The 23,949-nt window shown below is 47.8% G+C and overlaps 1 protein-coding gene across 1 annotated transcript in view; it reads left to right on the forward strand.

Moving 5' to 3' along the window:
- The window catches only part of ERMP1 (endoplasmic reticulum metallopeptidase 1), a 45,133-nt gene that overhangs the window by 611 nt on the left and 20,573 nt on the right, over positions 1-23,949 (forward strand). The window contains exons 2-9 of the mRNA XM_049643139.1: positions 9-235; positions 1,605-1,906; positions 6,205-6,332; positions 6,934-7,039; positions 18,648-18,794; positions 19,505-19,597; positions 21,336-21,548; positions 22,372-22,592. Coding sequence (XP_049499096.1) covers positions 9-235; positions 1,605-1,906; positions 6,205-6,332; positions 6,934-7,039; positions 18,648-18,794; positions 19,505-19,597; positions 21,336-21,548; positions 22,372-22,592 — 1,437 coding nt within the window. The remainder of the gene's footprint in view (positions 1-8; positions 236-1,604; positions 1,907-6,204; positions 6,333-6,933; positions 7,040-18,647; positions 18,795-19,504; positions 19,598-21,335; positions 21,549-22,371; positions 22,593-23,949) is intronic.

Here is a 23,949-nt window from a genome sequence, read left to right on the forward strand (position 1 = left end):
CGCCGGAGCCGCCGGCGGACGCGGGCGGCGGCGGCGGCGGCGCGAGGACGCGGAAGCGGAGCGCGGGGGGCGACGCGAGCCGGGGCGCGGGGACCGGACTGTCCGAGGCGCGCGCCGCGCTGGGGCTGGCGCTCTACCTGCTCGCGCTGCGGGCGCTCGTGCAGCTCTCGCTGCAGCAGCTCGTGCTGCGCGGGGCCGCCGGGCGCCCCGGGGATTTCGACGCACGCCAAGCCAGGTACCCGCCGCTCCCGCCCGGCCCGCGCGTCTCCTCCGCCGCGGCGGCGGTTGGGTCCCGGGCTCCGCACCTGCGTGCGCCCGCCCCGCGGGACCGCCCGGGCTCGCCGGCGCCGCGCGGCCGCACGTGGGGCGGGGCGGGCCCCGCGCGCCCCTCTGCCGGAGTCCCCGCGTGCGGGTCGCGGAGCCGGCGTGGCCCTCTGTGGATCCGGCGGTGCGGTCCGGGGTGGCCCGGGGGGCGGATTGCACCGGCCTGTTCGCCCCGGTTCTGCCGGGCGCGTGGAGGGTTGGCAGTCGTCCCCCGTCTTCTGGAGCAACTTCCACTTTTTAGTCGCCTTCCTGCATTCCGTATGAAATGGGGAGTGGAATTTGTGTGTCTAGACCGTTTGATAAATTCGGTTTGGGTGGGGAGGTGATAATGGGGATAACGCGGTGCTCTTAACTTCCGGAGGGTCACGGTCCTCACCTGTAAGCCGTGGGGGCTTCCGGAGGACTGCACCTTCAAAATTCTACCATTTCGGGGGTTCTCAGATTCCTGGAGCGTGTCCTTGGGCCCCTGGTGTGTAAGATCTGGTGGTTTTCTTTGCTTTTGTTTTAAATTCAAGAAGAGACCTTTAAAGGTATTGTGACCGTAAGTAGGTCAAAGCTCCTAAAATCACAAGCTAGCATAGTTTTCAGCAGCCTCGGTGTTTTCAAAACTTTGGAATACAAAGTGCCGGAAGCTTATTTTCTTAAAGACGTTCTGGCGCACACCTCCCCCACTCCCTTTTTGCCCACTTGGAATGTAGTGAAAAGATAACACGTTCCGTTTTGTTTTGTTTTGTTTGTTTTAGGGGTAGGGTTGGCTTGGGCCTGAATTGTTATTAGGCTCAGTGTGCACACCGTGGAGAGGGCTGAGTCCATTCTCATCGATCGGAAGTTTGTTTTTGTTTTTGTTTTTGCTTATTTAACCTCTTGACTTATTTGTCTTTGCTCATTGGCTTCTACTTAGAATCAGTAACTCTCCAGGACGAAGCTCAGTGAGGCCGGATTCTGTCTGTCCAGCCTGCTGCAGCCACACGTTTTGAGTCGAGTCCCTAGTCTTTGTATTGGCTTGATATGGGGATAGGAAGAATTTGGGAGCGGGGCGGATCTTGAAAACTGAAAGGAGGAACTCACAGAAGGCATAATAAACAGATGGAACTTTACAAGGGATTTTTCACAGAGTACCTGAAATAATAAAAGCTTTTTTGTATGTGAGAGGTCACAGAACTGGCTTTTGCCGGGGGTGAGGGGGTGATGGAGGGGAGGTCAGGAAAAGTTGCCTCGTGTTAAGCATCCATTTCAAGCCTGGCACGCCTTGTCATCATCGTTCTTTTGGTTCCTTCCAGGGATTACCTTGAACACATCACATCCATTGGCCCCAGGACTACAGGAAGTCCAGAAAATGAGATTCTGACCGTCCATTACCTCTTGGAACAGATTAAACTGATTGAAGTTCAAAGCAGCAGCCTTCACAGGATTTCAGTAGATGTCCAACGGCCCACCGGCTCCTTTAGCATTGACTTCTTGGGAGGTTTTACAAGCTACTATGACAACATCACCAACGTCGTGGTAAAGCTGGAGCCCAGGGACGGGGCCCAGCATGCTGTCCTGGCTAACTGTCATTTTGACTCCGTGGCCAACTCCCCAGGTACGTACCTGACTTTCAGTCATTTTGGAGTTGGACTTGAGTACACCCAGAGAGCTTACCAACCCCCAAGCTGCTTGGGCAGTTGTAGGGCACCATTTTGGGGGGGTTGTATTATTTTTTTGACAAACCTGTTTTTCATCGTGATGGAATTGAAGATAATTAGAATAGTATCATTTAGTTTAAGATCCAAACCTTCACTGTTCTCTCAAGTGCTTTCTTTCTTTCTTTCTTTCTTTCTTTCTTGGGACATTAGGGCCAGCAGCCCAGTGACTGCACAGGGAGCAGATCACAGCTGCCTTGCCAGGGTGCAGGAGTGTGTCCCTGAGTCCTGGGGTTAGGTTCTGCCGCATCCAGTGTTTACTCAGCTCCGTGGTGTAGGAGGCTGTGGGCATTTGGGATGAAGGAATAGGTTTCGCCTTCAAGGGAGGGAGGGCTTCCGGGGAAGGCTCCCCTAGCAGAGTCTGTCGCCCTGGAAAGTGAGGATTTGGGCCCACTGGGGATGCCATACTCTTAGAAGAGCTCATCGATCCACAAATCTTGCTCTGAAAATACTTTGGCACAATGGAATACTTGATGTTCAGGACGGTGCCTGACACGATAAAACATTCGTAGAATGAAGGAGAATTCCCTAAATTGAAGTTCCATTTTTTAAAATAAGATTCACAAGAGAAATGTGTGCAGTAGCTAGATTTGAAGTAGGGACAGATGGAAAATAGTAGCATTTTGCAGTGGAATCCTGGCACTTTAGAGATGGAGGAAATGGGATAGTGTCTGGTGCTGTCCGGTTCAACCCTGTCTTTTGTCACAGGAATAAACTTAGCTGGTCACCACTGATCAGAGACAGAGGTGGCACCAGAGGCTGCGGTTCTGGCCAGCCAATTATTTGAGCTACATTTGAAAGGAAGGAGAGTATAGTTAAGTTCCTTTTGGCAAAATACCTAACCTCTTCTCTGCTCCATTTCTGATCTGCAAAATGGAGATTAATTCCTAATAATTGTTACTTGACTGTAATATTTCTGGATTGCTCGAACGCATAGCAGGCTCAAAGGACTATCCAGATATAAAAGATAAAACACAAGATACAAAAGTTATACAGAAGGTAGAATTTATTTGCTTGATGAAATGACTCACACCAGGGTTTCTTTAATCAGAAAGCTTGCCAACTGCATTTAGAAGGTAACGTGCTTTTTCGAGTGTCCGTGTATAGACACCTGCTTTATAAAGTCACAAATACCTTTGTGTGTGCTAGGGAAACCAGTAGTCCTTCATGCCTGTTTCAGAGAAGCTGTAAAAATCAGTGTCCCCCTACGCCCACTATTATAACGCTTAAATTCTTGGGTGGGACAGATTAACACCAGGGTTATTTAAGAGCATTATAAAAGAAAGATGTGTATACAAGTATCAGAAACATGGTGCCAGGTGTTATAAATCACATACATGGAGTCCAGGAATGAAAGAATGGCAATTTTGTGGGTCATTGGAACCCATTTTTTAATTAAAATTGTCTACAAATACCTAGCCGACAATCTCAAGGAAATTTCTGTTCATTGCAAATTGTTAAAGAATCCCCATGTTTCACTTAGCTCATCCATTGACAGGATGTAGGTGATAGTCTATTTTGTGACTGTGCTTTTCAACTTTTTTTTTTTTTTTTTTTTTTAACACCCTTTTTTCTCACCAGCGTATCTGGAACTTAGGAACTGATACCAATTTGGAGTAATGTTACCCACAGAAAAGCCTTAAGTTTCTTCTTGGTTTTGCTGCACGGTTCCAGGTTGTTGGTAGAAGAGACGTGGAGTTATTTTAGTGGTGGTTTCAATTTCAGGGTTAATTCTAAGTGGAAAGGGATATTGACAAACCACCCAGCCTTTATAGATACTGTCCTCTAACTTGTCTTTGCTTTCTTAAAGGCATTTAACCCTTCTTTAGTCCTGTTCTCAGGTGCCAGAACCATTAAAATAAAGGAAGATAAGTGGACAGTTTAACTTTTTAATCAGCCCTATATATATTTCTTTCAATTTCTCTCTCACTTTGAATAAAAAATTTAGGGGCGCCTGGGTGGCTCAGTCGGTTAAACATCTCACTTCGGCTCAGGTCATGATCTTGCGGTCCATGGGTTCGTGCCCTGCGTCGGGCTCTGTGCTGACAGTTCAGAGTCTGGAGCCTGTTTCGGATTCTGTGTCTCCCTCTTTCTCTGACCCTCCCCTGTTCATGCTCTCTCTCTGTCTCAGAAATAAATAAATGTTAAAAAAAAAAAATTAAAAAAAAATTTATTGTTTGCTGTTTACATTAAAGTAACTCAGAGTGTCAAAGTGAAAAACCATGAATTTCACTTGGTTGTAGGAATGTGTTACTTCTTACTGAGAGCTACCTATGCTTTCTGCTTGATGGTAATTAGATAATTATTACTTTGGTTCACTTTGATTCAAATGCAACCTGGTGATCACCACCAGGACAAGGACAGCTGATAAGTGGTTTCTCCTTGAGTAGGAATGGGTCTGGAATGGAACAGCCCCAAAATGAGCATTTTAGCCGGCTGCAGAGCCTTTCTTAAATTTGTAAAGAGAAGAAGGAACGATTAACACTGGATTGGACCACATTTTCTTGTAATCCTCCCGACACACCTCAAATAAACGTCATTGGCCCTGCCCTCCAGACCGACCAGGAGGAAACTGTAGAGTAAATAACAGCTAGTACTTACCGCCCAAGTCTTTCTTGCTCGGAAACCCACACTGAATTCTGTAGCACCCTGCCTCCCAATAGGCACACCCAGAAATGCTTCTGCCTGGGTTATTACTATGTCTATTTACTTGGCTTACTCTTTAAACTTTTTATTATGGACAATTTCAAACGTGCAAAACCAGAATTGTTTAACCTGAGCATACCTGTCAGCCCACTTCAAAGGTCCGGTCTGGTTTCTTTCCCCTCTGCAACCCTTGAGAATTTTGAAGCAGATCTCAGCTGTACTCAGTCCTCTGTATTTCAGTCTGCTCCCACCCAAAGATAGGATTCGTTTTGGGCATGCTCGTAACACCATGAATTATCTCACCTAAAAAGTAAAAACTTACCGAGAATTCCCCAATATCCTCAGATGTCTAGTCTAACTACCTCTTACAGTGCTTTTAAAAAATCAGGGTATTAAAGTCATCTTTATAATCATGTTTAATTAACATACGAAGTGTCTGAGTCAAGAAGAAGTGAAGTGCTTTGATGAGGTCCTCTGCAGATTTCTCAGCACGGGGACCAGGGAGGCTCTTCGGGTCATTGGTCTCCTCTCCTGTGTCTTACTAGATTTGATGTCGTGTCTGTACTTTTTCATCACATGATCCCCTTCATCACATAATCTTCACAAAATGCTCTGTCACCCAGACCACCCGCTCTGTGAAAGTGGAGTGACGTGCAGCTTTGTGATCCTGGCAGGAAAAGAAGCAGGAGGGTCGTGGTGGTGCGGGAGATGATGGAGGAAGCCAGAACCCCAGAAGTGAGAATATCCCAGGGGTTGTGGAGTGAGGACGAAGGGTGGACCAGATTGCCCGGGCTTGAGGGAATGCGGGTTTTCAGTTAACTGAGATCCTGCCTGGTTGATGGTTCAACAGATAGGAGTCAAGTGACTGCTCTCGGCTGGGGACGGTTCTAGACCAGTCAGCAGGCCGACCGGATGAGGATCCCCGTCGTCATGGAGTGAGGCGGCTCGGGCCAGTGCCCTTGTCAGCTGGCAGTGACAGATGTGCTTGTGGTCTTGCAGCCAGTGTTGTGCTTTCTTTCTTTCCTTTTTTTTTTTTTTTAAGCGTCTTGTTTATTTTTGAGAAAGAGAGAGAGAGTGCAAGTGGGGAAGGGAGAGAAAGGGACGGAGGGTCTGCAGCAGGCTTTGTGCTGACGGCAACGAGCCCGATAAGGAGCTTGGGCTCACCAGCCGTGAGGTCATGACTGGAGCTGGAGTCTGACACTCAACCAACTGAGCCAGCCAGGCGCCCCGTGGTGCTTTCTTGACGAGAAAACCGTTCCTAGCCATGACGGTTCACCCCATAAAAGTTTTACGATCTGAGAAGCGGGGCTCCCGGGTGGCTCAGTGGGTTGAGGGTCCGACTCTTGATTTCGGCTCAGGTCATGACACCAGGGTCGTGGGATTGAGCCCCGCGTCGGGCTCCTCGCTGATCACGGAGCCTGCTTAAGATTCTGTCTCTCCCTCACCCTCTGTCCCTCCCCCTTGCTCTTGGCACGCTCTCTCTCAAATAAAAAATAAATGTAAAACAACCAACCTTCAGTCTGAGAAGCAAATCTTTCTTTCTGATTCGAAGGTGCCAGCGATGATGCAGTGAGCTGCTCGGTGATGCTGGAAGTGCTCCGTGTGTTGTCGACGTCTTCAGAAGCCCTGCGTCACGCTGTCATATTTCTCTTTAATGGTGCCGAGGAAAACGTCTTGCAAGTGAGAGTTTACTCTCTCCAATACTAGACCTGAGCAACGATGACGACAGTAGCTCGCGCTTAGGCATTTCGCTCATGCTTTTGAGTGGCATCGTAAAACGATGTGCAAAAGAAACACCGTCCGTGGCGGTGCTGTAAAAACCCCGCAGCCGCCGTGTACACGGGTTCGGTACTCGCACACTCACGTCACCTTGTCAGCGTTTGAGTCCCGCAAGGGCTTTGTGATGGCGTAATTAAACATGGCAGGTTTTCTGTGACCCCGGGGCGTCAGGGAGGTTTCGAGGCAGGCACGCAGCATGTGGATTGTCCTTTCTCTTCTGTTGGTTTGCCCGGCCTCACACTTCCTGCGGGTGTTGTTCGGCACCGCTCGCGGAAGTCGGGCTGCCTTCGGCGATGGCGACTTTCCACTCAGCAAGCTGCACGCAGCCGGTGTGCGTAGAGACACAGATCGGTGTCTTCAGGTCCTGCCTTTGAAAAAAACGATTATTTTCCTCTTCTTCCCCTTATCAACGTAGACCTTCTGTCTTTAAAATAAACCGAAGAAAGACTTTGATAATTTAAGATTGTTTCACCTACATCTGTTTTATTTCCTTCTTATTCAGGCCAGTCATGGTTTCATAACTCAGCACCCTTGGGCCAGCCTGATTCGTGCATTTATTAACCTGGAGGCAGCGGGCGTGGGAGGGAAAGAGCTTGTGTTCCAAACAGGTACGTGAGCCGTATTTTACATTTTAATGCAGTTGCGTGGTGTACTTTAATGCAGTTCTCGTATTTGCGGAAGTGGAAGTTCTTCAAACATAAGGAATTTCCCTAATGAAAGAATGTTCTTTTTGGAGCGTGAGGTAGTCTGTGTTTGTCGTCGTCGGGAGTTTTTAACAAGGTGATATGACCAGCCCCTGACACTCACACTGCGCTAATCACATGTCACGTGTGTGCAAAGCCTCGTATGTTTGTCATGTCGCTTAATCCTCAAAGCAGCCTGAGGGAGAAGTACGGTCGTTACCGTCATTTTGCAGATGGGAAAACCAAGGCAGGAGACATCTCAGGCGGCCCGGGGTTTCACAGCTGGGAGCAGGCACAGCGGGGTTGGACCTGGGTGGTCCTGACCCGTGTTCTTAACCACCAACCAGATTGTCATGTAGGCGGTGGACTTACCTGTGTCCATTATGGATGATTACGATATAAGTAATATTAAACGACGGTCATTTCCTGAATTGAAATGAGGAAAAGGGCTTTAAATTTATCTTTGAGTTAATTTGAATGTGACAGAGTTCAGTAATACTTTAGCCAGAGAAATGTTTTTAATTTCTAAAGGATAACAAGATTATAAATTACAAGGGGAACCTCCATTAAGTTAGTATCATCTGTCATCTTTTTTTTTTTTTTTTTTTTGAGAGAGCACGCAGGGGAGGGGCAGAGAGAGAGGAGAGAGGGAAAAAGAATCCCCAGCAGGCTCCACGCTGCCAGCACAGAGCCCAGTTCAGGACTTGAACTCACAAACGTGAGATCATGACCTGAGCCAAAGTCAAGAGTCACACTTAACCCGACTGAACCACCCAGCCACCCCTGTCATTTTCTTTGTCTTTAAAACAAAATTTTTTTTTTAATCTTTATTTCAGAGAGAGAGAGGGAGGGGCAGAGAGAGAGGGAGACACAGAATCGGAAGCAGGCTCCAGGCTCTGAGGTGCCAGCACGGAGCCTGATGTAGGGCTTGAACTCACAAACTGCGAGATCATGACCTTAGCCAAGGTCGGACGCTTAACCGACTGAGCCACCCAGGCGCCCCAGCCCCTGTCATCTTTCTTAACAGAGTTCAAAGCTCTGGGCTTCCTAAAATCTGATCTGGGAAGTTTCCTGCCATTTCCCCTCTGTGTTAGGAATTTGGATAGTGCATTGTAGCTGGACAGACGGCATCTGGTAGGCGTTCTACAATGAGGGGTCTGAGATGGGCCAGGAAAAGTGAGTAAGCAGATGGAGAACTCGGTTTTTAGTGCCCTCTACACACACGGTGTCAGTTAAGATGCGCGGAGTGCCGAGTACGTCTTTATATACAAGCTAAACAGAACCGTATTCTAATATTCTCCAACCAACTTATCTTAGACTTTCACTGTTTAAAATGGTTGTATGTTTTAGGCCAGCTAACCTCTGAGAATCTCAAGGTCACGAGGTGAGGAGCAAAGCGCTCCTTTCTTTCTGGCTCAGACCTTCCTGTGTGTTCTCACGCCTCCGCTGACTACTGAGAAGGAGCTGGTCTTAGTATCCGTAGGGCTCAGCAGATGCCACACTCTTACCCGGCCCCTCTAGTTCTGGGGTTCAGTCAGGATAGGAGGACTGCTTGGTGTAACAACCACCAGGTCAAAAAGCAGCAAGAGAAGATTCCGTAAGCAGAGCTGACGTCGCGTCTGTCCTCCGGTGAAAATGTCAGGGCCCTGCACGGGCAGGAGCACGTCTTCGAATGCTTCCCCCCCCCCCCCCCCCCGGAAGCGTGCTGTGTGTCACACGCTCGGCCGTCGTCCCGGCACGCTGGCCCCGTACTCCCGGGACCCGAATCACAGCCGGCCTTAAGGTGTGGTCTGTACCGTTCCTGAATGTATGCTGTGCGTGTGTATAAAAATATATGTTATCCGCATGTAGTCCAGAGAGGTTAAGACACCTCTGCCTAGGGCAGGTTAGATCTAGAGCAAAGTCAATTCCTTCATTTCCACGTATCGAGTACTCAGTTCTACTAGGCGTGACTAGCCTACAGTCGGTGTTCTTTTCAGTAAATGTAGATAGTTTTACATAAAAATTGCACAATTGCATGCATTTTAGATATAATTGTATTGTCTGGAAAGAGTCAGACAAACTGCCCTCAGAGTCCCTGCCGGCTGGGGAGCGTCGCCTGGCGGAGCAGGGGTGGTGTCACTGGAGCAGAGGATGGGGCTAAATGTGAAAATTTTGACCTCTCCGTTGCTTCACGAATTTAGAACCGGAATGTCATTACTGCTCTGCTTCTACTCCTTACAGTTTTGTGTACTGTTTGCGTTTTTTGCGTTGCATATGATTACTTTAATAATAGGCAAAGAACAGACTTGTTACCAGCTAGCAGTATGCAGTTGATGCTCGAACCTTGAACCGCACAGGGCTTAGGGGCACTGACCCCTTGCGCGGTTGAAAATCTGCGTGTGACTCTGGGCTCCCCGAAAGCTAACTAGTGTGGTCTCCTGCAGACCGGAAGCCTGACCGATCAGACAGTCGGTTAACCCCCGCTCTTTGTGTTGTGCGTGTTGTGTATTCTCGCAATAAAGCGAGCTAGAGAAAGTGTGGTTAAGAAGATAAGAGAGAATACGTTTACGGCATCGCACGTGTTCATTGAAGAAAATCTGCATATAAGTGGGCCCGGTTCAGAGCCGTGTTGTTGGAGGACAGACTGTGCATGCGGTTCACGTGCTTCACTCGTGCGGAAAGAAAATCGTCGCACTCGAAAAGTAATGTTTTCCGGAGGGGCGTCCTGCGGGAGGTTTGGAGAGAGTATTTCCCTCCCGTCTCCGGGTTTCTAGGCCGCGTCTCCCTCCAGGTTTGGGGGCTGATCCTGGTGGCCGCGGCGCACACACGCCGGCTCTCCGGGCTCTGACGTTCAGTGCCTTTCTCCGTGTCTCACCGGCGGGTGCCGCCGCCGCCCGGAGCGAGTCAGCCTCGCCTCCACCTTCGACCAGAAGAGGGGAAGGCCTCCAGGATTTGGAGTTCCGCGGGGCTCCTTAAACAGGCACAGGTCCTGTCCTGGGAACTTCTTGCTTAAAGCCACGTGGTCTCTCTCGTGCTCCATTGTCCCCTCAGAGATTCATTCGGGGTTTTTAGTGACTAGACTGGAATAATCATTACTGCCTAATTTTTTTTAAAGGGCCAGACTGCATGAAGGAACGACTTAGCTTCTCAGATTAGTGATTTATGTCATGACTCAGTAAGGCTGACTTAATAATTCTGAAGGTGTTTTAAAATGCATAGATTAAACCAGTTAATATCTGTGCCCTGTGAGAAATTCAGATACTACCAGCCTCGAGTAGAAGAAAGCCCAGAAGCCAAGGGGTCACGGACTCCTTTTTTTCTCTGGCGAACAACACCATGCCCTGTGACTCTACTTCCCCCAGACACCAGTAATTCACCCACTTATGGCAGATTCAGTGCTTTCTAGATCTGTGCACAGAGTTGAGCGCTCATCACCGCAGTCCATTTTAGAATCTCCTTCTTGCCCCAGAGAGAGACCCCGTGCTCTCTCAGTCCACCTTCTTTCAGTTCGTGTGCTATTTTCTAAGGATCAACCGTGTTGTAGCACGTGGGGGCACTTCGTTCTTTTTTATGGCCGAATTACGCCCATTGCATAGACTGGTGGATTTCGTTGATCCGTTTGCCAGTTGATGGACATCTGGATTGATTGTACTTCTAGGCTATCGTGGATAATGCTGCTGTGAACGTTTGTGTGTGAGTCTGTGTGTAAGACCTACATCTTCCTTTCTTACGGGGGGATGCCCGGGGCTGAAATTCCCGGTTCGTATGGTAAATTAATGTTTAACTTTTAAAGAAACCGCCCGAGTAAGTAGTGAAGCTTTTATCTCAGAAGAAATGTAAATTCAGATAACAATAAGACTTTTTAAAATTTTATTGATTTATTTGGAATTTTTTGAATTTTAGATTTGCAAAAAGCAGGGAGGCTACTGCCCAGCGCTGATGAATGTAGAGAAACAGGTGGTTGCGTACAGTGCCGGGGGGGGGGGGGGGGGGGGGGGGGGCGGGGGGGGGGGGGGGGCGTGGACCGATGCGGTTTGGGGCACTTCGGCCGTAGCGACTGCTTGAAAACACGTGTGGACGCTTCCGTCCCACACATCCACTTGTAGGACTTGATCGTGGAGAAGTGAGTGCACATACGCACACAGATCTGAGTCCTGCGGAGTCTTCTTGGCTTTTAAGAAGACTGAAGAATTGAGAACCCTTTCCAGGTCCACACGTGGGAGACTGCTTGTATTAACGGTGACCTCGCATTTTTCCCTCTTCCATCGTTCATTTTCCCCTCCCTGTCGGATCATTTCCATCTGCACTCGACGCGCCTTTCCTCTCTTCTTCGGGAAACCACTTTGACCTCCTTCACCCCCAGACCACTGCTCATTTCTCTCTTCTCATCTATTGCAAACTCCTTCAGGAGTGGAATTCTCTGTCCTGCTGGGCTCCCGGCACGCCCAGCACAGGCTCTAGTCGGGCGACCCGCGTTCAGATCCCCCCGGAGCACACGCCCTCGGCGAGCAACCTCGAACAAGTCACACGGTGCTCCGTGCTTTAGTCCCTCGTCTGTAAAGCTGGGGTGGTGGTAGCGCCCGCTCCTCGAGAGTCTTCGCCACCGCGTGAAATCCTCAGCTCCGGAATCTCTCCTCTGAGGGCTCCCTTTGCCTTGTTTGTACTTTGGGGAGTGTCTCACCCAGGAGCCGACTGACTTGCCCGTCTGTCTTCCTTTTTACACCAGAGCTTGACCTGGCAGCCTCAGCAGGTGATCAGTGAGAGGCCGGAGCGGGGCTGGAGCTCTCTAAGCGGGTGAAGGCCGGGTAGTGGATATTTAAAACTGTAAATTTCTTTCCTGCTGACAGGTCTTACATTTTTTACAGGTTTTTTCTCCTAATGTTTATTCATTTTTGAGAGACAGAGACAGAGCACGAGTGGGGTTGGAGAAGAGAGAGAGGGAGACACAGAATCTGAACAGGCTCCAGGCTCTGAGCTGCCAGGACGTAGCCTGACGTGGGGCTTGAACTCACGAACCACGGGATGGTGACCTGAGCCAGCCAGAGTCAGAACTTTGACTGAGCCACCCGGGTGCCCCTGCAAGTATTTTTTATGGCACGATGCAGAAGATGAACTTAACATCTTAAGCGTCTCTGTCTTATATCGTGGAAGAAAAGCATGCAGCTCTGCGTGTTTAGCCTGAGGGGTTTTTATAAACTGAATATAATCCTGTGAGCAGAACCCACATCAAGACTAAGAGTATTGCCCGTACTCGAGAAGCCTCCCCTGCGACCTTTCCCAGCCTTTCCTCCCAGCAGGGTTACGGCTATCCTGACTTCTGTCTTAACAGGTTTAACTTTGCTTGTATTTGCACTTTCTCCAAATGGACTCACGCACGGTTTTCCCTTACGTATGGCTTCCTTTTTCACTCAGCGGCATGTCTGTAAGATGCATCTGTCTTGTGTGTGGCAGACTTCTTTTTCATTGCTAAATACTGTTCCAGTGATGAGAGTGTCCACTCTACTGGTGATGTTAGATTGTGGGTTTTGGCCCTTAGGAATGGTGCTGTTGTGAACTTTCTTGCGAACGTCTTTTGGTACACGTGTGCGTGTATGCTCACTTCTGAGTAGAATTAGTGAGTCACCGCGTGTGCATCTGCTCGGCTTTGCTAGATAACTGCCATACCTAGATGTGAAAATCCTAAATAAAATATTAGCGAACTGAATCCAGCAACGTGTGTGTGCGTGTGTATGTGTGTATACATGATGCTTTCCAACAGAGTTGAGCTTATTCCAAGAACACGAGATGTTTTTTCCCCTTAAGTTTCGGGTTTCCAAAATGATTCAATATTTGCACATACTGCAAAGTGATCACCACAATAAATTTAGTTAACATCCATCTTCATAGTTACAATTTTTTTTCTTGTGTTGAGACCTTTTAAGATCTATTCTCCTAGCGGCTCCAGTATGGTACAGTATTATTACCTGCGGTCAGCCTGCTGTGCGTGCCATCCCCGGGACTGACTGACTTCATAACCTCGACTTTGTACCTTTCCATCACCTCCACCCATTTCAGCCACCCCCCAGCCCCCACTTCGGCAGCTGTCAGTCTGTTCCTTGTATCTAGGAGTTTGGGTTTTTGTTTAGATACCACATATAAGAGAGATCATATGATATTTATTTTTCTGTATGACCTATTTTGTACAGTGCCCTCAAGGTCTATCCGTCCTGTCGCAAATGGCAAGATTCCTTTTCACGGCTGAATACCATCCCGTCGTACACATATTCCACGTTTTCTTTATCCATTCGTCCATCGATGGACACTTAAGTTATTTCCATATCCTATCGTAGATAATGCTGCAGTGTCCGTGGGGATCCACACTGTTTTCCAGAGTGGCTGCTCCAGTTCACGTTCCCACCAGCAGTGCACAGGGTTCCCTTTTCTCCGCATCCTTGCCAGCACTTGTTATCTCTTGTCTTTTTGGTAAAAGCCATTCTAACAGGTGTGCACTGATAACTCGTGGTTTCAGTTTGCGTTTCCCTGATGATTAGTGATGGTGAGCCCCTTTTCGTGTACCCGTTGGCTATCTGGATGTCTTAATTTGGAAACGTATCTCTTCAAATCTTTTGCCCAGGTTTTAATTGGATTTTTTTTTTTTTTTTTTTTTTGCCATTGAGTTGTAGGAGTGCTTTATATATTTTGGATGTCTACCCTTTATCAAGATATAGGATAGGCAAATATTTTCTCCCATTCTGCCGATTGCCTTTTAATTTTGTTGGTTTCCTTTGCTGTGAAGAAGCTTTTTAGCTTGACATATTTCCATTTATTTAACTTTTGTTGCCTTCGCTTTTGGTGTGAAATGCAAAAAATCATTGCCAAGACCAATGTCAAAGAACATTACTAAACCCGCATTGTTTGTTTGGTTTTTTTTTAAATGTTTATTTTTGAGAGAGAGAGGGAGACATGGAATTTGAAGTGGGCTTTGGGCTCCAGCCTGTCAGCACAGATCATATTTTACATGACCTAAGCCAGAGATCATGACCCGAGCCGAAGTCAGACGCTTAACTGATTGAGCTACCCAGGTGCCCCTAGCTTTGGGTTTTATGTTCAAATCTTTAATCCGTCTTGAGTTCATTTTTGTGTATGATGTCAGAGTGGTCCAATTTCATTCTTTTGCGTGTGGCTGTCCAGTTTTCGCAACACCATTTATTGAAGAGATTGTTCTTTCCCGGTATATGTATGTTCTTGGTTCTTTTCACATAAATCGATTGAACATGTATGTGTGGGTTTATCTTTGGGCTCTCTCTTCTATTCCATTGATGTGTATCTGTTTTTATGCCAGTGCCTTACTGTTTTGATTACTGTGGCTTTGTAGTATCGTTAGAAATCAGGAAGTGTGGTGCCTCCAGCATTGTTGTTCTTAAGATTGTCTTGGCTATTCATAGTCTTCTGTGCTTCCATACAGATTTTTAATTGTTCTATTTCTGTGAAAAATGCCATTGGAATTTTGATAGGGATCGCGTTGAATCTGTATATTGTTCTGGGCATTATGGACATGTTAACAGTATTAGTTCTTCTAGTCCCTGAACGTGGAATATCATCTTTCCATTTATCTGTGGAAGTAAATAATCTTCATATTCTCTCATTAATGTCTTAAAATTTTTCAGTGGACAGGTCTTTAACCTCCTTGGTTAAGTTTATTCCTAGGTATATTATTATTTTTGTTGCAATTATAAGTGGGATTTATTTTCTTAATTTCTCTTTCTCACACTTCATCATTAGTGTAGAGAAATGTAACTGATTTTTGTATATAGATTCTATATCCTGCAACTTTAGTGAATGGTTAAATGAGAATGGTTTAATATTTGAAAATCAATCTATTTCACACATTACCAGAATAAAAGAGAAAAACCATCTCAATTGATAATCTCAATATAATCATCTCAGTAGGTAAAGAATAAGGATGTGTCCCTTCATAACAGTACATTTATGATGTTCATAGAATATGACAATATAAAACTGTTATTTAGTAGATGATTTCCAATAATGACCTAGTTTGTTTGTTTTTTTTAAAGTTTATTTATTTTGAGAGAGAGAGAACACGATCAAGGTAGGGGCAGAAAGAAAGGGAGAGAAAGAGAATACCAAGTGGGCTTTGTGCTGTCAGTGCAGAGCCTGACTTGGGACTTGAACTCATGAACCCCAAGATCAGGCATGACTTGAGCTGAAACCGGGAAACACTTCACCAACTGAGCCACCCAGGCACCCCTATTTTTGTGTGTTTTTTTTTTTTTTTTTTTTTTTTTTAAATCAGAGCTCTAATCCAGGATCAAATAGCATTTTATTGTCATGTTTTATTAGCTATATCACAGTGATTCTATAACACACACATCACAAATACAGAAGTGTAAAACTTAGTCATGGTGAGGTGTATACCTCTGAGCCCCATGTGAGAAGCCCGGCTCCTGTCACACCCTCCAGGTGGCTGTCACCTGCCCCTTCTCAGATACAGCACCTGCCCTCTCACCTCAGAGTAGCATTATCATCCTGCTATTCAGGATATTCTCTTTTCTAGTTTAGCTTTGCCTGTTTTTCATATGGTTTTCATAGTATTTTATTTAAAAATTTTTTAACGTTTATTTTTGAGAGAGAGAGCACGCACATGTGTGAATGAGCGGGAGAGGGTGGCGGGGCGTGGGGGAGACACGGAATCCAAGCAGGCTCCAAGCTCTGAGCTGTCAGCACAGAGCCTGATGCGGGGCTCGAACCCACGAAGCGTAAGATCATGACCTGAGTCAAAGTCGGGCGCTCAACTGACTGAGCCACCCCGGTGCTCCTTCGTAGTATTTTAATAGTATACCTCTGGTTATTAACATCTAATTGTAATAGTAATAGTATTTTAACATGGTAAGATTTGATCACCTAGGTTTTCTCACCGCTGTTTCCCTTTCTCCTTTCACATCTGTGTCCTCCGTGCATCCTGTCGGGAGGCATCTCCTGTCTGTCTGGCCACTGATGATGGTAACTTCTGGTCATTTGATGATGGTATTTGCCAGGTTTTTCTAACTGCTTTCCCCTTTGTGATAGGCCCTCTGAGACTGTACCTACCTTGTTTCTCGTGAGACTTTGATCCTGTTTCGGCAGACATTGAGATTCTTGCTCCAAAGCATTTCTACGTGATGTTAGCCAGCTGTTAAGAGTTCTGGCTCCATCGTTTCGTCTGTAGCTATTAGTTGGAGTTCTCGAAGACTTTCTGTTCTCCCTTGTTTGTGTATTTATTTCCATGTTTCATGTGTTTTTATTTTATGGATGATGTATTCTGTTGCTGCCATCTTAACGCGTGAATTGTCTCCAGTTAGGCCAGCGGTAGCCCCTTCCCCTGCAGCTTGCGTCCTTCGGAGGTGCTTCTTGGAGCACTTCTCACTCCCGGCTCGACTACTTTTGTACTTTCCTAGCTCCGGAGCTGGGGTTAGCCATTTCCTAAGGAGACCTCCTTTTAGTGGATAATGGTATTCGGAAGCAAAGATCTTGCTGGGTGGTAGGGTAGTTCTGATTTTAACTTTTTTTTTTTTTTTTGAGGAACTTTCGTACTGTTTCCACAGCAACAACGTGGATGCAACTAGAGTGTATTACGCCAAGCGAAATAAGTCAGAGAAAGACAAATATCCTGTGATTTCACTCATACTTGGAATGTGAGAAACAAAACGGATGAACACAGGGGAAGGGAAGCGCACATCAGATAAAAACAGAGAGGGAGACAAACCATAAGAGACTTAAATACAGAGAACAGACCGAGGGTTGCTGGCACGGTGTTGGGTGGGGGACGGGCATCAAGCAGGGCACTCGTTGGGATGAGTACTGGGTGTTGTCTCTCAGCGAGGAATCACTGGGTTGTATGTTAACTAACTAGAATTTAAATAAAACATACTGGTGTCAAAAGAGAAAAAAGCAAAGATCTTAATGCTAGGTCTATTTTTTTTTCTTTGTATTTATCCTGCTTGGGGTTTATAGAGCGTTTCGAATTCATAGTTTGATGTTTTCTATGACTTTTAGAATATTATGGGCTGTTACTTCTTCAGAACGTTGCTTCTGCTCCATTCTGTGTCCTCTTTTTTCTGGAACTAACTGCGCCACATATGTCTCTTACATACATTTCTATATTTTCCATCCTTTTTTTTTTTTTCTTTTTCTTTCTATGTCCTAATTCTGTCGCTCTATAATCCTTTCTTCCGCTGTGTTTAACCTGGTAGTAAACCATCTATTAAAATTCTTAACATCAGTTTTTATAGGGTTTCCATTTGACTCCTTTTTTTTTTTTTTTTTTTTTTTGATAGATTGCACTTGTAAAATTCTTGCTGTGTTTCTGAAAATATTCATCATAGTTTTAAAATCCGTGTCTGGTGACGAGTATCTGGGTCACCTGGGCATTTGGTTTTGTAGTGTTACACTCCACCCCATCTCCACCTTTTATGATCATTTTTTCAGTAGGAAAGCAATTTGATTATTTGTTTATAAAGTTATAAACATCTTGATATTCTTAGATCGCCTGAAATACAATGACTTGATGTGCCTATCAGAGTCAACTTTTTGCTAAATTTTGTTGGAACAAACAATACCTGAATCTCAGTGGATTACAACAGCAAAGGCTTATATCTTGTTCGATACGTTTTGGTTCCTGAATAACTGTGCTTACGAACGTTCCGTGGTTTTGTTCCATGTGTGCCCTTCGTTATGGGACCCAGACTAAAGGAGAAGCGTCCGTCAGGGACATATGGATCTCCTGGCCAAAGTCAGCAGGCGGGAGGGACTGTGTGGTGGTCCCTGAGCGTCTTCTCGGCCGAGGGTCATGTTTCTCCACTCACAGTCTGTTGGCCAGAGAGCAGTTTCCAGGGCCGCACCTGCAGGGAACAGGGTGAGGATGTGGACGTGCTCCTTCTGCGGGAGGCGTGATGAGTCACGTGGGAGGGAGCAGAGAGTAGCCGTGGGCAATAATACAGTTTATCTCACCGTCCCAAGGAAGAATCTCCCGCATTTGAAAAAGCCGTATATGCGTAAAGATGTTATGTGGAATTATGAATAATGATAAAAAATATAAACAGTAGTAATACAAAACTTAGGGTGTTTTCAGAGAAAAGTTGTAGCTATTAAAATGGTAATTGTAGTACCTGGCAACTCAGGAGAACGTGTTCAGTATGTTAAATGAAAGCACAGTGGACAGACTGCACGTGCCCTGTGCGTACAGCTGTGTACACACAACCGGATGTTTGTAGGACAACTAAAGATGGAAAAGTGACAGTACTTGTCGTAGAATGATGGACTGTTGTGTGGGTTCTCATTTTTAAACTTAAACCTTTCATAGTGCAGTTACTTTATAATTAAAAATAATTTTACTTTCTGAAAGGTGATTTCTCGTTGTGAAAGTTGCATACGCTTATCAGAGAAGGGTTAGAAAACACAGAAAAAAAGACGAAAACGAAGTCTGGACCTGCCTCCCCAGACCACCGCAGGGCCGTTTTGGGTGTGTTCAAACATGACCACGTTCCCTTGCCTGAGTCCTCGCCTGTCCTTGTAGGTCCTGAAAACCCGTGGCTGGTCCAGGCCTATGTTTCTGCCGCTAAACACCCGTTTGCGTCAGTGGTGGCCCAGGAGGTTTTCCAGAGCGGGATCATTCCTTCAGACACCGACTTCCGCATCTACAGGGATTTTGGGAACGTACCAGGTATTTGTCGTGGGCTGTGGTGTGACGGCAATTAACCAGTAGCGAGTTTTGGTTTTTGCGGGTTTGTGAGTAAACGGCTTTTTCTGAAAGCATGTTTTCTACGGGAGAACTGTATATTCTGACTCACTGAAACTGATTTCCTGGTATTTTTTTTTTTCCTTTTAAAGTCTGGTCTACTTAAATGCTTGCCTTTTCTAGAACATGTCATCTTGCCCCACACTGCGGCAGAACGGGACGGGGGCGGGGGCGGGGGTGGGGGGGCAGCTGGTTAGCACTTCATTCCCCACAGGTGGCAGTACCTCCTTGAGGGGCCTTTGACTTTGGCTGTGGTCTGTCTTTGCCAGTTCCCCTGGCGGCTTGTGCCACTGCTGGGAATCTAGAGTTGGGCTTGGCCCGGCAGGGCTGGAAATGGCGAAGTTTCGATGGCCTCCTGAGCTCTGTGTTGCCACCCCTTGCCGTGTGACTTACAATGTCTCCCCGACGTGTGTACTTCCTTGGTCATTATGTACCATGGCTACAGATTCTGTAAGAATTTGGAAGAGAATTTATATGGTATTCGTTCACAAGTGTGACAAAGCAGTCATGTCACTGCTTCGACGTTTTGTCTTTTTGGAATTTGATACATTAAACAAATAGGCCTAAAGAAAGGTTGATCTTTAAAGTAAAATGACGTGTTTTTTTGTTTGTTTGTTTTTTCCTGTGTGTCTTAGGAATTGACTTAGCTTTTATTGAGAACGGATACATCTATCACACCAAGTACGACACAGCAGACAGAATTCTGACAGATTCCATTCAGAGAGCAGGTTGGTATTCAAATGTAAACTCGTGATCTGTGTTAAGATGGAATGTTAGGGCTGACCCGCAAACCTGTAAATATCCCCGGGGACTGTGCTTCAGGGAGGCGGCCGGTGGTGTGCGTGAGCCGGGTGGGGCTTTGCAGTTAGAGATGAGGGCCCGAATTTTAGCCTTGAAGCCTAGATAAGCAACTAAGAACGTGAGATTGTTGGTGGTGAGGCACTGGAAAGAGAGCGGACCCAGGGTTAACGTAGGATTGCTGAGCAACGGGCATGTAGCCAGAATGGAAGGCATATGTCGGAGGAGGTACAGGCACGTGTCTGGGCAGTTTGCCCAGGTGGAGGAAAGTTCCATCAGTCCAGGTCAGGTATGAGGGCAGGTGAGTGGGTTCTAGAATGAGTGTCAGGACCACACAGGGCAAGGGAGTCCACGTACTTTCAGAGAGGTCTGGAGTAGTCAGCGGAGGGGCGGCTGACTGTGAACCTTAACTCACAAGTTGGTAGGATGTGGCCCCGCCCCGTGTAGAAGAGGATGCTCCGGGCAAGAGCACAGCGAGAGTAGTGTGTGTGTGCGCGCGTGTGGACCGTCGGTGAGCAGAGTGGAGACTGCGGTCTGAATGGAAGTCGCAGAAGAGCTGCCCGGTCAGAAGGAAGGGACGGGTCAGGTGGCCAGCAGCAGGGACGGCTGCGAAGTGCAGGGCCCAGCCGGCTGGGGAAGGACGTGCCATCGGCTGCAATAGGAACGTGGGGAGGTGACCTGACCCGGAGCAGTCGTGGAGGGGGGAGACGTGAACTCCGTCCGATGGAGACGGGGGCTCCGTGAAGCGGCCCGGTGGAAATCGCACTGTGGCGGGAGAGCGCCCGGCCGAACTGGGGACGCGGGTGTGGGCGTGGAGGACTTGGAGGAAGCCACAAATGCGTGGAGAATGGGAACGGCTTTTGCAACAGGGGACTCAGCCTGAGCTTTTGGGGAAAGCATATCTGAAGGCAGACAAGCCAGTGACAGAAATGCCACGATAAGGTAGTGTGGTGTGTAAGTGGATGGCGGAGGAAGGGGTGGGATGAGCGGCAGGGGGGCCGCCAGTCGGTGGTCCAAGGCCTCTCGCTGCCCCCGTGTTCAGTTCAGACTCCTCCGCTCTGTCGGTGAGCGAACACCTCTGGGGAGTCTGGTTCTGCCCCTGGACTCTCGTTCGGGACTCGATCTGTCCGTGTGGGCGGGCGCTCCCATCGTCCTTCCGTGGTGGCGGCCCGGACGGACGCGCTTGACGGGGAGCGTCTACACAGAAAGGCCTCCCTAACCTCTCAGACTCCACGGGATGCCCGTACTTCTCTTTATTGAGTTGAGACAGAATCGACACTCGTTATCCTTAAGGCACGTGTGATTCCCTGTTCGGTGCCTGTGGGCCTCCTGACAGGGTTTTTGTCTCTTGGGTCGGCACCGAATTTCTGGTAACCAGAGCGGTGGCTGTTACGTGAGATACCCGTTAAGTGAACAGAGTGAGCAGCAGTGTTTGGGTTCGATAGCAGCAGGGAAAGCATAGTTCTGGGACAAAGGAGAGATGAAGGCCAGGTGGCCGAGCTTCCGAGTGGAGAGGAGACAGAGCGGAGGCCTGGGCCTCATCTGAGAAATTTCATGAGAAAGGTGGCCGGGGGGAGATGGAGAGGGCGGGAAACTGTTGTCGTTCACATTCTGTCAAACAGCGCGTGGCTTATTCAACTCTGTGGTCTTTCTTTTCTTTACTGATAGGTGACAACATTTTAGCAGTTCTTAAATACCTAGCTACGTCGGATGTGTTGCCTTCTTCTTCAAAGTATCGCCATGGGAACATGGTCTTCTTTGACGTGCTTGGCCTATTTGTCATTGCCTACCCCTCTCGCGTCGGCTCCATAATTAACTACATGGTGGTGACGGCCGCAGTGTCGTACCTGGGCAAAAAATGGTTGCGGCCCAAACAGAAGAGTAAGTATTTTTCTCTAAAACTGCAACACTGGCCTGGGTGTAAGAATCTGCGTGAAGTTTTTCAGGAAGCCTAAAATCTTAAAGAAAAACAACATTTGATGTATATTGGAAGACGCTCGCAAATGGATGTCAGATGGACGTGCCCGTTACACTTCTGGTCTTGGGGCAGCAGGATGTTTTTGTGTACCTAATATACAGAAGCACCACAGAGGGGCTACCGAAAAGTGGTTTGCACACACTGACTGTGAGTGAAAACTCCCGTTGAAAAGTCTCGTGCACCCGTCGCACTGGGCGTGAGCGCACTGACTCCAGCACTTGGCGTTACGTTGGTTTCCTTCTTAGAACGTTTCATTGTCGAAGCGGGTCTGGGCCGTGACGAGCTAACGCGCGGGTGGCACGGTTCAGCCCAGTTTGCCCCAGTTACTTCGCCAGCCCTGCCGCTCCGGCCTTAGCTTCCGGGCACGATTTCACGGGGAGCTCTGCCTTCCGTTCGGGCCGGTGTTTCCATACTCAGAGCATCGCAAAGGTGGCGAAGGCTAGAGCTCTCTGCTTTCCTGGTCAGGAGTGTGTCGGAGCCGCTCCTGGCCACTTCTGTCTCCGGGTGTTTGGCGCCCGCAGACTCCCCGTAAACGCTACATGGATACGACTCGTCAGTAACCTTCCCTGTTCGGGTTTGTCATAAACCTCGCCCCAGGGCCTTTTCACTACAGTTACAGTGCTGGATGTTTTGTTTTGCTTTGTTTTGAGTTTGCCCTTTTGACTCTACTGCTTGTGAGACTGGTTTGATAAAGCTGGTGACGTCCACGTTGTGTTCTGTCTCCAGCTGGTAACTACGCGAAGGACTTCTTCTGCGGGCTCGGCATCACTCTCGTGAGCTGGTTCACCAGCCTGGTTACCGTGCTCATTATAGCGGTGTTCGTCTCTCTCATCGGACGGTCCCTCTCGTGGTATAACCACTTCTACGTGTCCGTCTGTCTGTATGGAACCGCAGCCACAGCCAAAATAATCCTCATCCATACCCTCGCAAAAAGATTTTATTACATGGTAAGTGTTAGGCATGTTTATTGATTTTTTTTTTTGCCGCCTGCAGGGATTGGAGACGGACTCCGGTGGGATTCATTGTATTTGGCCTGTGGAGGCGTCAGAAATGGCTTCGCGTGATCGTAGAACACTGGCTCCCAGAACCGTGTTCCGGTTCTGGAAGGCTGCTGCTTTGGAGGGTTTTGTTGCAGGCTTCGGTGCCGTTATCAAGCTGTGAGGCGTTTGGGTGGTTGTGACAGCAAGGCCGAATCTGCCTCGGTGTGCCCCCGTGCACTTGGTCCCCCAGCCCTCCCCGGGCTCGCCCGTTCCTCTTGTGAGTGGCTCGGTCCTCCGCTGGGCCGTGGGTTGAGCGCCACGAGGGCCCGGCTGCCGTGCTCCTCGTCGCTGGTGCCCGGGCCCCTCGGACACAGGGCACTGACACGCAGGAAGCATGTTGCCCTGAAGCTGCACTCGGAGTTTCTCTTCCATCTCCTTCACTTTTTTTTTTTTTTTTTTTTTTTTCCCTTTCACCCCCTGTGTTAATGCGGATTCTGACGGCATGCAGATGTGCTGTGGCAGGGGGAGGACACCTCCTAGGGGAAAAAGAGGGAAGAGTGATAGGGTTCCAGAATGATCTATGCTGATGGGGAGAATATCCCCATATTGTTAACAGTTTCAGCCGTGTAACAGGACTCACAGTAAACTACAATGCAAAAGTGACCCATGGTTTCTAAAGAGTTTCTAAGTGACTTAAAGGGAAAAATCTGTTAGCTCCCATATTTATTTTCAAGACAGCCAATGCGCACCTGTTTTTTCAGTTTGCCCTGCTAGGATTAGAATGCAGACAGAAGGTTAGGTAATCCGGCGTCTTTCCACAAGGATGTCTTTGGTGCTAGACCGTGGATGAACCTTGGTCTCCGTTTCAGTTGATGTTGGGCTGTGGTCTGAGGACCGCTTCCATGCCAACCTCCAGAAGAGGCCCTTTGAAGCTAGCCGTCTGTTTATGGATGAACTAATGCTTGTGTCTTTGTGGCTTCCGTGTCCAAGAGATTGTGCTATGGGACTCAAGTTCATGTGCTTATTCTTAGTGCAGTGGTATGTTACCCGGGTGTGGGGGTCGTTGTTAATGAGGCAGGGGGGCCAGAGACAGAAATGCTTATGAGTAAAGTTCCATTTACTTGGACTGATTTCAGTTGTCTGATCATGAACTTTGGGGCTGAAAGCACAATGGAAAGGAAAACGGGTCGCATTTCACAAATATTCTCAGAGCTGCCTGGTGGGCCTGGCCGCCTGCGACGGCCCGGTGGGAAGAGATTCATAAGGACGGGTCTCTTGGAGGAGCTCACAGCTTCATCTGGGGGGCTGGCGGAGACCCTTGTTC

This window comes from Panthera uncia, chromosome D4 (genome assembly GCF_023721935.1).
Source record: "Panthera uncia isolate 11264 chromosome D4, Puncia_PCG_1.0, whole genome shotgun sequence".
Taxonomy (NCBI): domain Eukaryota; kingdom Metazoa; phylum Chordata; class Mammalia; order Carnivora; family Felidae; genus Panthera; species Panthera uncia.